This window comes from Homalodisca vitripennis, chromosome 2, assembly GCF_021130785.1.
Source record: "Homalodisca vitripennis isolate AUS2020 chromosome 2, UT_GWSS_2.1, whole genome shotgun sequence".
Lineage (NCBI taxonomy): Eukaryota > Metazoa > Arthropoda > Insecta > Hemiptera > Cicadellidae > Homalodisca > Homalodisca vitripennis.
In genome coordinates, this window is record NC_060208.1 from 45,821,238 (window position 1) to 45,834,653 (window position 13,416).

The 13,416-nt window shown below is 33.2% G+C and overlaps 1 protein-coding gene across 3 annotated transcripts in view; it reads left to right on the top strand.

The window, feature by feature from the left end:
- LOC124356178 (luc7-like protein 3) overlaps nt 1–13,416 on the top strand; it is a 55,056-nt gene that overhangs the window by 2,097 nt on the left and 39,543 nt on the right. For all 3 annotated transcript variants that reach the window (XM_046807354.1, XM_046807356.1, XM_046807355.1), the window contains 2 exons: nt 3,608–3,856; nt 11,760–11,969. In XM_046807354.1, coding sequence (XP_046663310.1) covers nt 3,608–3,856; nt 11,760–11,969 — 459 coding nt within the window. The remainder of the gene's footprint in view (nt 1–3,607; nt 3,857–11,759; nt 11,970–13,416) is intronic.

A 13,416-nucleotide genomic window follows, 5' to 3' on the forward strand; every position in this document is an offset into this window, starting at 1 on the left:
TGATATTCAAGGAATAGTCTTACATTTCCATCTATTTACTTTTGAGTTGTTTTTGTGCAAAAACACTTTTTCTTTCCAGTAAAAAACACCAATTCATTACAATCTTATGAAATTCAACAACATCAAAATACCTAAACATCACACAAGTTTATATACATATAACCAGACTTTTCTCAAAATTGGTGTTTTAGTCCCATTGTATCTGAAAATGTAAAGTATTTTACTTTTTGAAGACCTATTATAGTACTACGTATGAAATATAGCACTATTGTGTAATTAAAGTATTATGGTGATTCTCTGCAAATATAAGGTAAAAAAATATAATAATAAAATAATAAAAAAATATAAGGTAAGGTAAAAAATTCAATTATTCCATTTTAGTATAGAAATGTAATTATAAATACAATGATGTGAAATTTAAGAAAACTAGCTAAGAAATGAGGGAGATAATGCACTTTTAACAACATGAATACTAAACCATATCAATTGTCATTATGTGACAGCGCTGCTTGTGAGCCACAACAATTAGCTATCTTAATTTTAGCTAGTCTAATCTTCTGTTTATAACTTAACATTACGTTAAATGGTGATCATAATATTCTTACCTATTACAGGATTTAGGATTCTTTTGATTTAAAAATCAGGAAATTAAAATGTTCATAATCTACATAAGTTTGTTGCTTTTGTGTTTAACAATAAAAGGTGTGAAAAGTAAAGGATGGAAAGATTCAACATTGTCTTACTTTAAATATATCATCTATAGTCCAGAAATAGAAAACGGAGTTGCTGACACTATGTCAAGATAGTGTGGTTTCATTTAAAGCAGGCCTAATCTTTAAGAAATACACAAGAAGTTTTGCCTTCCTGGGGTTAAAAGATTTTATCACTGGATCAAAACCATAAACTTGCTTTATTCTTTGGAAGAACTGTGTCAAGTTGTATCCTGCTGTAGAGTATGTGTAGAGTTGAAACCAAGGTTTTGCAGGTGCAGGGGAAATCTGATATTGTTGATGAGTATTCACGCTATCCATTTGCATTTCCATGCCGAGACACATCATCATCATCAACAACCATCAAAAGACTAAGTGAACTTGTCTTTTTTGAACGCCTTCTTTGATCCATTCAGACCGTGAATTGGCACTGATGTCACAAGAACTGAAATCATTTCTTGAAACACATGAGATACCATCATGCTATTCTTCATTGTACAATCTCAGAGACAATGAATAAGTTGAAAAGTACAATGTTATAATTTGGTAAGAACGTCGCATTTGCCCTGAGTAGCCTAGATTTGCCAACCAAACACTGAGAATCAGTTCTGTCAGAAGTCTTCCACTCAATTACATCCCCTAGGATGCTTGAACATCAATTCATGTTGGAATGTTATTTGTAGATATATATCTACAAATACCACTCCAACATGAATTGATGTTCAAGCATCCCAGGGGATCTCACCATGATAATGCAGTTGCAACGTGGCTTTCCATACCTGGTCCTATCCTCATTCAGAATCACAACCCAACTTGCAAATTGTACCTTTTTGTGAAAGAATTCAAGCAAACCCTGGCTATGTACAAGTCAGATTGTCAGATGGATGGGAGAAAGCAGTATCAATCAGAGATCTAGCTCCAGCACCAGAACCTGAGTCACATGAAAATTTGATCCAATCAGTTATAGAAAAAACTGTTGAAGCAACTCCTGATATACATGAATCACCGGACCATGTTATGATGATAAATTCACCACTGTCTACAGGTGATTCAAATACCTTTTCATCACAAGATAAAACATTCTTTACCTCGAAAACTAATAGTCCCAGACCATGGCATTCATGGATATCACAGTACATATAGTATTACATCACAAAATGAAGCTGGGGATGATACCTATTTAACTTGTATTACTCGTGTCCCTTGTAATAGTCTACATTTATTATCAGAGGTTCCTTTATTTGTTGTTTACATAAAGATACTGTTCAACACTAAAGCTGAATTTTTATAGTTTACTTCTGTGTAATGAAACCTATCTTTAGGTTGTTTAGTACTTATTTAAATCTTCATGTCAGTATTTAACCCTGACTTAAATCTAACACTGTTACATTATGAGATCTTAAAATAAACCTCATACTCTTTTTGTATTGAGAAATATTAATATTTTTTATAAAGATATAATTAAGATTTTGTTGTATTTTATGAGTAAAGTTGATTTTTCCATTCTTTAATTTACTATGACAACATTATTTTAACTGAAAGTAATTTGTAAATAGGCCCTGAATTACTTTTTAAATGAAATTTCCATTCATACTATAGATAAACCGCTCACAAAGAAACCTGGGCAGAAGCAAATTTCTGAGCAGTACCGCACAGGAGGGGCCCCCCTCTGGCAGGAGGTTGTGCTGGGGAGTCGGACCAGCACCTTCTTGTATCTGTTTATCAGCTATATGGATCATGTCTCGCTCGCACAGTTTTGTTTACACTGCAGCTACTTTACCTGCTCTATAACTATAGTATATTTTTGTGTAGGAATATGCAAGTGTTGCTGTCTAAGTGTAAAATATTCATTGAACAGACATATTCAGGGAGCTTGCATTTTGTTGTGAGGTTAACCGCAAGTCACAGTTGCCAATAGAGATATGTCGTGCAGTCTTGACCCATTCAATTTGAATGAGTCAGTCAAGTGAAAGAGTGATCCAGATCAGAGTGTTTCAAAAAACCCGTTTACCTCAAATGTTTCGTTCACTTTTTCCTGCCAACTGAATAAATTTGATATTTTTCTCAAATCATATATTATTTTCAATGATCATTAAAATTTACAATATTACAGGCTAATTAAGTTCATTTTAAAACCCTTATCCATGAAAAATAGCTTAACATCATATGAAACTAACTAAAACTATAAAATTTGTGCTTTAAGTTAAACTAGGTCCCCAAAATTGTTCAGTCGTTCCTTTTGTTCACTGCTAACCTATTAGGAATAAAACCGCAATCGTATAACTCAACAGGGGGAATAGGGAGTCTGGGTGTTATGAAAAGTGGTGGAAGTTAACTGGTTGGATATAAAATATCTTGTTATTTATAAAAATAAATTATTTTCAAACCAGCAATGTGTCTGTTTAATTTTTAGTAAATGATTTAAAACATTTGTAAGGGAATAACTTTACTTATGATCATTCAAAGGCATATCAATCAACCAATTTTATAAGTAGATTATAAGTATTAACATTTAAGATATTTAGTAACGTATCTGGTAACTTAATATTACATCAGTGAATGCCGAGCAGTGGTGGGGATACTGGGAGAGGGCGGCATCACAGCGTTGGAGGGGTATTTACCTCACCCTGCGTGAACTCAAATCACCCAGGGTCTTTTTGTAAACAGTCTACCTATAGTTCAGTATTTGCTGTTGGACACCAGTCAGAAATTTTGTTTGTAAGAGTTTTAATGGAAAGTTATAAAATTAAAGTATTTTTACTAAAAGCATTTATTTCGCCTGAAAGTTTGAGTGTAAGCCTGCCTATGCATGTTGTAATAAACATGGTTTGGGTAATCGAGAATTAATTGTACTTTTCACCCAAGGCTCATAGTCATATATGTTATTTTGTTTCCAGTACTGCAAATTCTACATGGTTAAGTTCTGCCCTCACGACCTGTTCGTGAACACCCGTGCCGACCTGGGAGTCTGTTCCAAGGTTCATGACGACGAAGTGAAGGCTCTTTTTGAGAAGTCAACATCTTACAAGAAACAGGCGTACGAGGATGAATTCATACGGTTCTCACAAGGCATGCTGAATGAAGTGGAGCGGAAAATCGTTAAAGGCAAGCAGAGGTTGGCTCTAATTGGGAATAAATCTGAACCTGTAAGTAACCCACCCCACAGGTCTAGTTTTTGTTGCAGATTAGTTGAATAGTCGTGATAAATTTTACATCTCATACTTGATTGAAATATTTCCTATGTGTTCATTAACTGTCGTAGAATGCATTTTGTCATAAAACAGTACAGAAAATATTGTTACTAGAAAATTTAAACACAAAGTCAAACTTTCACACAACATTAGCTAAGCCTTTATCAATCTCTTTTTGGAGACCCATTTGATAATACAAAAAGTCAGCTAGAAATACCAGACTCTTTTAATAGGATTTGCAGAGTTTCAGGGAAACACTACATTTAAAAAAGAACTATTTTTAATATTATATAATTGGCCTCCAATATATATGATATTTACATGTAAAATGTATAGGAATGTATTTATAATAATTATAATTAAAAATTGTAAATAAAAAAAAGGATTTCAAACCACTTCTGCTTCCTTATATAGAATGTATCTATAGACAACTGCACAAAGTATGACACTTAAGAAAATCGATCACAGTTAGAAATATTATATATTTATTTACAGTTTGTATGAAACCCTAAATACTGTCAACAACAATTAATCAACAATCGATGGGTTAGACAGAGCACATTAAAGACAAAACATGTTTAGTTAGTAAAAACAATATCTTATAATAAGACTTGATTATCCATAACATTGAAAGTGGGAAACTGGCAGTTTTAGAAAATACTTAGCACATAAAAGACAAATGTTTTAGTAATACACTTACTTGGTCTTCAAATAGACAAAACTAATTACAGGAATTAGAAACACAACGTAAATAACACTATTTATGACTTAAACATGTCTTAGCAGCCATCAGTTTGTTTACTGCCGAGAAGCAGAGTCATCTAACCATCAAGGTAACATATAGGTGACATTGCACGAAACAAAAGAAATTAACAGAGTCAAATACAGTTTATAAAACCTCAGTATTTCATTACTTTGGACTTGTATTTGCTATTTATATGAATATTCTAGTAAAATATATTATTGAATAAATATAGAACATTTATTATAAAACTTCTGATATATTGGAAATTGGTCGTATTCGATGCTACTACTACCATTTTCCAGTATATCAGAAGTTGATCTCCAAAGGGTTAACAAATATGTTTATTTTATATGTTCAGTTTGAAAATATATTATATTACTGTATTAACCCTTCGTACGCTGTAAGCGGAATATTCCGCAGAGTAAATCTAACTCAAAACGTTCTAAGCGGAATAGATCGCGGAATCCCCTGACAACGCAATATATTTACGTTAGTTCTACAAATTGCCGCCAGAATGCTTGAGAGTGAATATCTGGTGATCTAATATTACGCAATGTGAAGCGTGACTCATCAAAACAGCTGGGACCAATCACAACGGAAGCTTTTGTTTGCTTTGTCAGTCCGCGCCATCGCCAGTGAGCAAGCTGTACGCTCTAAGCGGAAATACTCGCGCGTGACAGTCAGCTGCCGGCGGCCGCTATGTACTGTTGTTTATTGTTTATAACCTGCTATACTGCTTTAGCTGTCTATTATGCGAGGTTATCCATATTGATAATGTGATAAACTATAAATCTATGTAAAACATGTGAGGCCAAGCCTCCCCTCCACCCAGATGAGTGCTTTGAGATTTACCACACACAAGTCCAATAGTGTGCCTTTTTTATTTTTGTACCATTTTGTGTTTTTTATATATTTTATATTTTTCATGGATTTGTTCCCTTCATTATCTACTAATGTTGTATAAATAATATGAATTACTGTTGTGCTAACTTTTGCTACTTTCAGAAATGTTTATTGGACTTTATATATTGCGTGTATATTTACATGTATATCATGTACTCATTTGTAAATAAAATAAAAGCGATACAAAAACTATCATGTGTTTTCAGCAGTTGCAAGACCAATAAACCTAAAAAAATATATAACTTTAAAAAAATTAAAAACTATTATTTTTTTTTTAATTGAGCACTAGAGCAACTTTATACAAATTGCTTTCAGCGTACGAAGGGTTAACTTATATCTCTATTATTAAATTAATGTAGTATTTAGAATGTTGCTTTCATGTTCATATTCTCAGTAACCTTTAAAAATATTCCTCTCCCAAATAATAATACTGCTAAAATAATGTCCTTAAATTATGCTTATAAAATTATACAGACAGATAACTCAATTTTTATGATAGTACAGTGTAGTCTCATTTATCTAGACCTCATTTATCTGGATTTTGGCTCATGTGTAACAAGTCTCCACAAGGAACTGCCTAGTGAAGTTACATTGTTTTGAGCATTAGGTCGTGGGTCTCCAAGTGGGTATCTGCACCTGTCCACCCTCCACTTGACAGAGTGCTTGAGCAAAATGTCAGCAGTTTTTTCTGAAATAGTTCCTTTTGTACTGAACAGAATTATTATTGCAATGGATCGTCATCTGTAGAATAAAACTAACCTGTCACATCACAATGGTCTAAACCCAGCTGGTTCTGACTACATAGTGACTCTATTAACAGTGTTATATTACGTGTACAAGAGGTCTAATATTATAAATTTGGAAGCCGTGAATGATTGGTTTCAGACCAACAATAGCCAGTCATGACCACCATAGAAATAGTATTAGCAGCTAGTTCTTTAATGGTAACAGTAAAAATGGTTCTGATAACAAAGAACTGAAAGATGTCATGACTTATTCTGATCCCAAGTTGCATCTAGACCAGCAGATTGATTATTTTGAGGAACAGTCCAACACTTTGTCATTGGAAAGGATGCTCCTGAAATGTCTGTGTGATCATATTTCTTGGTATCAGTGTACCAAAGTTAAACAAAAGAGACTGACTTTAGTTTAAGGAAACAAAAAACAACTTTTTTTATTTATAGCCCATTTGTTTTCTCCATAATTAATCATCTCTGCAAACAAAATAATAAATTGACACTCTTTTACTGTTATATATGTGACATATAAATTCCTTTTTGCCTATTATCTATTGTTTTTACTAATCTACTGTATTACCAGTTTATCTGGATCTTAGTTTGTCCAGATCATGTATGGTTCAATTAATCCAAACAAATGAGGTTGTACTTATAGATAAACTGTCTTAATTGCAATTCAGTTAGTAGACATGGTGTTTCTTCTTAAATTAAATTATTGTAGTTTTAATGATATGAGGTTCTTACCGAAGAGAGTTTATCTTACTTTTCAATTGTACCCAGTTTTGTTTTATGGGCATATATGGGAGCTGTAGATTGAAATAACTGCTGGGTAAGCAGACAGGTTGCTTGAAGCAAGGATAAAGGAGGTCAAGTGGCCAAGCATGTTGTGTTACTCTCTTATTAACTGCTATATGTACTAGACAATACCATTAACAATACTAATGACAACAATAGGTGTAATTTTTACCACAAGCTGGTGGGTTTGATTTGATGATTGTTTGATACGGTTGTAAACCGAATTTATTAATCAATTCATACATCTTAAAATTTGTATGGGCAATATATATATACAGGGTGATTCGGTTAGTGTTACCGGCACTTTCTGAGCTGATTGTACTATAAAAAATAAAGAAAAAAGTTCATATAAACATGGGTCCGGAAATGCTTCCTTACTGGGTTATGGCCAATTGAAGATTTCACCAAAAATTGTGTGCAGGAGGTCAAATGATGATTTGCCGCGTGTTTATGAAGAGATATTTATAGGCGAATGCAACTTTTTCTAACGGATTTTTAGATGAGAAATTGAATAAAGTTCATCTCATAGCTGTATCTCATTTAGTTTTTTTGTTATACTACAAAAAACAGAAATAAAATAATTTTGAAAACACTTTTTTAAGGTTTAACGGACAATTATTTTGTTAAATAGGCATTGAAGACCCACATTTTTACAAAGAAACTTGCAGAAAATTTAATTCTGAATAAAATTATGTGCCACACGGCTATTAACAGCGAAGTATTAGTTTCTGGAATTTAATTTTACAACAAACATTCTACCAAGCAAGAAATACGTATTTAGTAAATAAACACCGTAATGTAATGATATAAGGTACACAAATAATTGATTAGCATACAATTGTAAATACGATTTTAATAGATTAATGCTCAACTAAAAAACAATAATACTATTACTTTTTAAGACTATCCAAATGGTTACATCATGTACCTACATATCTTTGTCACGTTAGCTTTACAGAAGGTAAATTATGTTTTTATAAGTTGGTATCACAAATCAGCTGTTCAACAATACACTGCAATTTATTGAGGAATCCAAATTATTTGTTACCAATTCTGTACTAGTTTAATGAGTGCAATTTAATACAATTAATTTACTACTCGTTTGTTAGTGAAGTGTATTTTAAAGTAACTTACTATCACAATTGCAATGCCTTTGTTATTTACAACGGAAGAATATGCCGACATGGTATTTGTCTTAGGCGTTTGTGACGGAAATGCAACCGCTGCTACTGCAGAATACCGAAGACGATTTCCTAATCGCAGAGTTCCAAACCCAAAAACGATCAGTGGATCATTTCGTACCCTAAGAGTAACAGGTAAACTTCCTAGTATTAATAATTATCGGGATCGTCCTGCCCAGAATAATGTAGATATGGAAGAGGCTATAATCATGGCTACTGAACGCAGTCCTGGTGTCAGTACACGGCGTCTTTCTAGGCGATTCGCAGTGTCTCAGTCTGAAGTATGGAGAACTTTGCGCAAAAATAGCATGTTCCCTTACCATAAACAACAAGTTCGAAGTATTCAACCAACAGATCCTCCTCTTCGATTGGAATTTTGCAACTGGTTAATTAGAAACCGTCAACATCATAGAACCATTTTATTCACTGATGAAGCTCAATTTACCCGAGATGGCGTCAACAACCTTCACAATGAACACACTTGGGCAGAGGGAAATCCACATAGTACAATCGTGCGCAACTTTCAACACAGATTTAGTGTAAATGTATGGTGTGGACTCATTCATGATCGATTAATAGGACCATTCATTCTCCGAGGACATCTAAATTCCCGCATGTACCTAGAATTCCTTACAGAACAACTACCACTATTATTAGAAGATGTTCCATTAGCAGCAAGGTGCAATATTATTTATCAACATGATGGTGCCCCTGCCCACTTTTCCCATAATGTAACAATGCACTTAAACGAGCAGTTTCCCGGGCGATGGATTGGTCGCGGTGGACCACACACTTGGCCACCAAGATCACCAGATCTAACTCCATTAGATTTCTGTATATGGGGTTGGATGAAGAACCTGGTGTACCAGGAAAAAGTAAATGCACGTGAAGAGTTAATAAATCGAATTGAAGATGCCGCCGCACAAATCAAAAACAATCGTGCAGCGTTGCGGAGGATAACTCGATCAATCAGAAAGCGAGCTGCTAAGTGTATTGAAGTACAAGGACTGATTTTTGAACACCTGTTATGAAAGTGGTACGTAGTATTATAAGCTTTAGATGAAAAACAATAATTTATTTAAAACTTAATTTAAATTGCATCCTAATAAATCTTATGTGTAGGCTACTCTATGTCATTAAAATGCGGTTTTCCTTTGCTTTGGAATTTCTTGCTTGGTAGAATGTTTGTTGTAAAATTAAATTCCAGAAACTAATACTTCGCTGTTAATAGCCGTGTGGCACATAATTTTATTCAGAATTAAATTTTCTGCAAGTTTCTTTGTAAAAATGTGGGTCTTCAATGCCTATTTAACAAAATAATTGTCCGTTAAACCTTAAAAAAGTGTTTTCAAAATTATTTTATTTCTGTTTTTTGTAGTATAACAAAAAAACTAAATGAGATACAGCTATGAGATGAACTTTATTCAATTTCTCATCTAAAAATCCGTTAGAAAAAGTTGCATTCGCCTATAAATATCTCTTCATAAACACGCGGCAAATCATCATTTGACCTCCTGCACACAATTTTTGGTGAAATCTTCAATTGGCCATAACCCAGTAAGGAAGCATTTCCGGACCCATGTTTATATGAACTTTTTTCTTTATTTTTTATAGTACAATCAGCTCAGAAAGTGCCGGTAACACTAACCGAATCACCCTGTATATATATATATATATATATATATATATATATAATATATATTTTTTATCACTAAAACGACTTCTGTTTTTGTACATTAGCACATAACCTAAAACTTTATAATTTTAATTTTTTTTTTTAACAAACAGTCAAGTTTTGAACTTAAACTTTTTAATTTTAATATTAGTTGAAGATGTATTTTTACTATTTAGTTTAGTTAAAATTTTATAGTTAAATCAAAACTATTACAGCTTTTCTTTAAGATTTGAACTTTTTAATCAAGTATGTTTTTGTGTTATAGTCTAAATATATAAAAGTTAATCTTTTATAATTGTACAAGAAGAATGTTCTTCATCAATCAGGCAATCATTATTTCATATATATATTTATATCATTTGTCATATTAAGTAATCCAAAGACGGTGTTACGTGCATGCACACTAGTTGTCCTTGTTCATTGGCTATCGACTCACACCATTTTATTTGTTCTATGTTGTGTTTTCAGTTTTCTCTGAACGTTTAAAATGTTTAAGACAGTTAGTGATCCCACTGATTGTGAGATTCGTTCTGTGATAAGTTTTTTGAACGCAAGAATGTGAAAGTGGCTGAAATTTATCGTCAACTTCGAGATGTTTACGGGGAATACGTGATGAGTGAAGGAATGGTGAGAAAGTGGGTTAGAATGTTCAATGGCAGTCGAATAAATATGTATGATGAGAATTGAAGCTGTCGGCCTTCTCTCGTCACCAATGATCTGGTAAGGGCAGTTGACGAAAAAATCCAAGAGAACAGACTTTTCATTAAGACAACACTATCTGGCGATTTCCAAAATTTCACACTCCTGTGTATGAAATTGTTACGAACCGCTTAGGTTATCGCAAGCTGTGTTCCTGATGAGTTCCAAAAAATGCTCACTGACAAAACCAAGAGACTCAGAAATGCTTTGACTTTTCTCACACAGTACAGTGATGATGGTGAGGATTTTTTAAACAAAATTGTGACAGGTGATGAAACTTGAGTCTGTCATGTCACACCAGAATCCAAATAGCAGTCAATGGAGTGGCGACATACGCAATCCCCGAAGAAACAAAAATTCAAGACGATAATGTCTGCACAAAAAATCATGTGTATCTTTTGGCATCAGAAAGGTGTTTTGCTGATTGATTTTCTCCCAAGAGGTGAAACCATTAATGCGGCAAGGTATTGCGAGTTCTTAAGAAAACTAAGGCAGGCAATTCAAAAACAAATGGAGAGAAATGCTCAGTAACAGAATTGTGTTGCTCCATGACAATGCTCGGCCCCATACTGTTGGTGACACTCAAACATTTGTTCGACAATTTGGTTGGTAGCAGTTCGATCACCCGCCCTACAGCCTGGTCTTAGCACTGTCTCACTACCACCTGTTCCTGCACTTGAAGTGCAAGCTAGGTGGCCAACGCTTTGAAACCGATGAAAAAGTGAAAATTGCTGAGGATTCATGGCTACATTCGTTGGCGGGAACCTTCTAAGAAGAGCGTACAGACAAATTGATCATCACTACGACAAATGTTTGAATATTGGTGGAAACTATGTTGAAAAATAGTTTAAGGTTTGGGCTTTTATGTAGAAATGAAATTGTGTTGAAAAAAATTGTTTTCTTTTTTTTGTAATAGAAAGATAGAATAATTTTCTTTTTAAAACATTCAACAATTCTGCATAACAGAACTGAGGGTTACAAGGAACAATTAGAAAATATTATATAACTTGACTGTTAACTTATAGATAATGTATGAAATTGTGCCAGCTAAGATTATTGTATTGGTAACTGCTGGATTCATTGCACAGTTCTTGACTGAAGAGTTTCTTCTAACGTGTTACAGCCTTCGTCGCTGTCACCACAGCAAACTCAGCGTAACCAGGAGCAGATTGCACTGTTGTCTACAAAGATTAACAGTCTGGTGAGTGAAGCAGAGGCTGCAGGGATTGAAGGCAATGTGGAGCAGGCTCAGGGGCTCATGAAGCTCTGTGACCAGCTGAAGGAGGAGAGAGAGCAGTTGCGGAAACAGAACGACAACAGCCACTGGTCACAGGTTGGTCTGTTATACATCAGGATTGCATATTTGTTTTTACAGAAAGTATGGTATGTAAATTTAAAGTTTTGAATAATTATCATGCAACTTTGGACCACAGGATATTGGATGTTGACTAATGAAAAATGTAATAAAAGAATTATGTCAAATTAACCAACTTTATGATTTTTCTTTAAAAAAAATTTAATACTATTTTGTATAACATATTTTCTATTACAAATATAAAAATAGATTTTTATGTGAAATACATTTTATTTTACATGTGACTGGGTAACATGTGCAGAACTGAAAATACGTCAGCTGTATTAGAGTAAACTGAGTTAACTATGGCCGGTTTATTCACTTTGCAAATTATTGTCCAGTGTAAATAGTCACATTAAGAAATAAACTTTAATAAGTTTGAGAACTATGGCCAAAGAGTTCAATATGTCAGCAGTTTGAGTTTAAGGTTATGAAAAAATGAATAATTCACCTTTATTCAGACTAATTTCAACTCTAGGTTTTGTATTGTTAAATGCCTTTGAATTTAATATTGATTTAAACTGCACTAGTGTAAGATAGAAGAAATTCTTCAATCAGCGTTGTTTGCTTTCTACCATGATTGACATCAGATAGCCAGCTGCCTGATGATATTTTGGGGTTTTTACATCATAGTTTAGTCAACATTCATGTCTTAGCCCCTGGATTGCAATAATAATTTTTTATGTCATGATGATATTATTTAACCCTAGAACTGCCACGGTGTCATTCTGTACTGGCGGCTCGCAGACGTTTCTTATAATGTATCACATTTCATAACTGTTAGTCCAAAAATAAACTATTATATGTCAATGTATTCACAACTATATGGGGAGCATTATAAAAACAATATCTTATTGTTTCCATGGAAACGTATTTTTGTTTTTTTACAAAATGTAAGAAATATATTTTTTGGACATTATTTTTGTAAATATTCCATTGTGTAACTGCTTAGCAATAAGCTTTACATCAAAACTGTAAATATATAACTTATTCAAAATTTTGTCCTGATTCCAAAAATATATAATTATTGTAACTTTTACCTCAAAACGTATGTGTTACAGGGCTTTGTATGAAAAAGCACGTGTATTTACTTATTTTCAAAAATGCGTAGATTTCTAAATAAATATTATTGTTCGTGGGTAAACATAATCTCATGAGTGCATTTATACTTATATAAGTATGACAGATAAAACAAAAATAAAATAAAATAATAAATTTTAATCTTACCTTATCTACATATGTACAATATATATGTAAATAAGCTCTCTAAGATCATTTGATCGGTCTCTAAAGTTTTCACCCATACTGAACAACTAAAACTATAACCTAAGAAAGCTAAAAAACAATAATAACAACACTAAAACACTATTATAGAATACAATTTCCACAAATACTATTGGATTCGTAACCCCAAACACAAAACCCG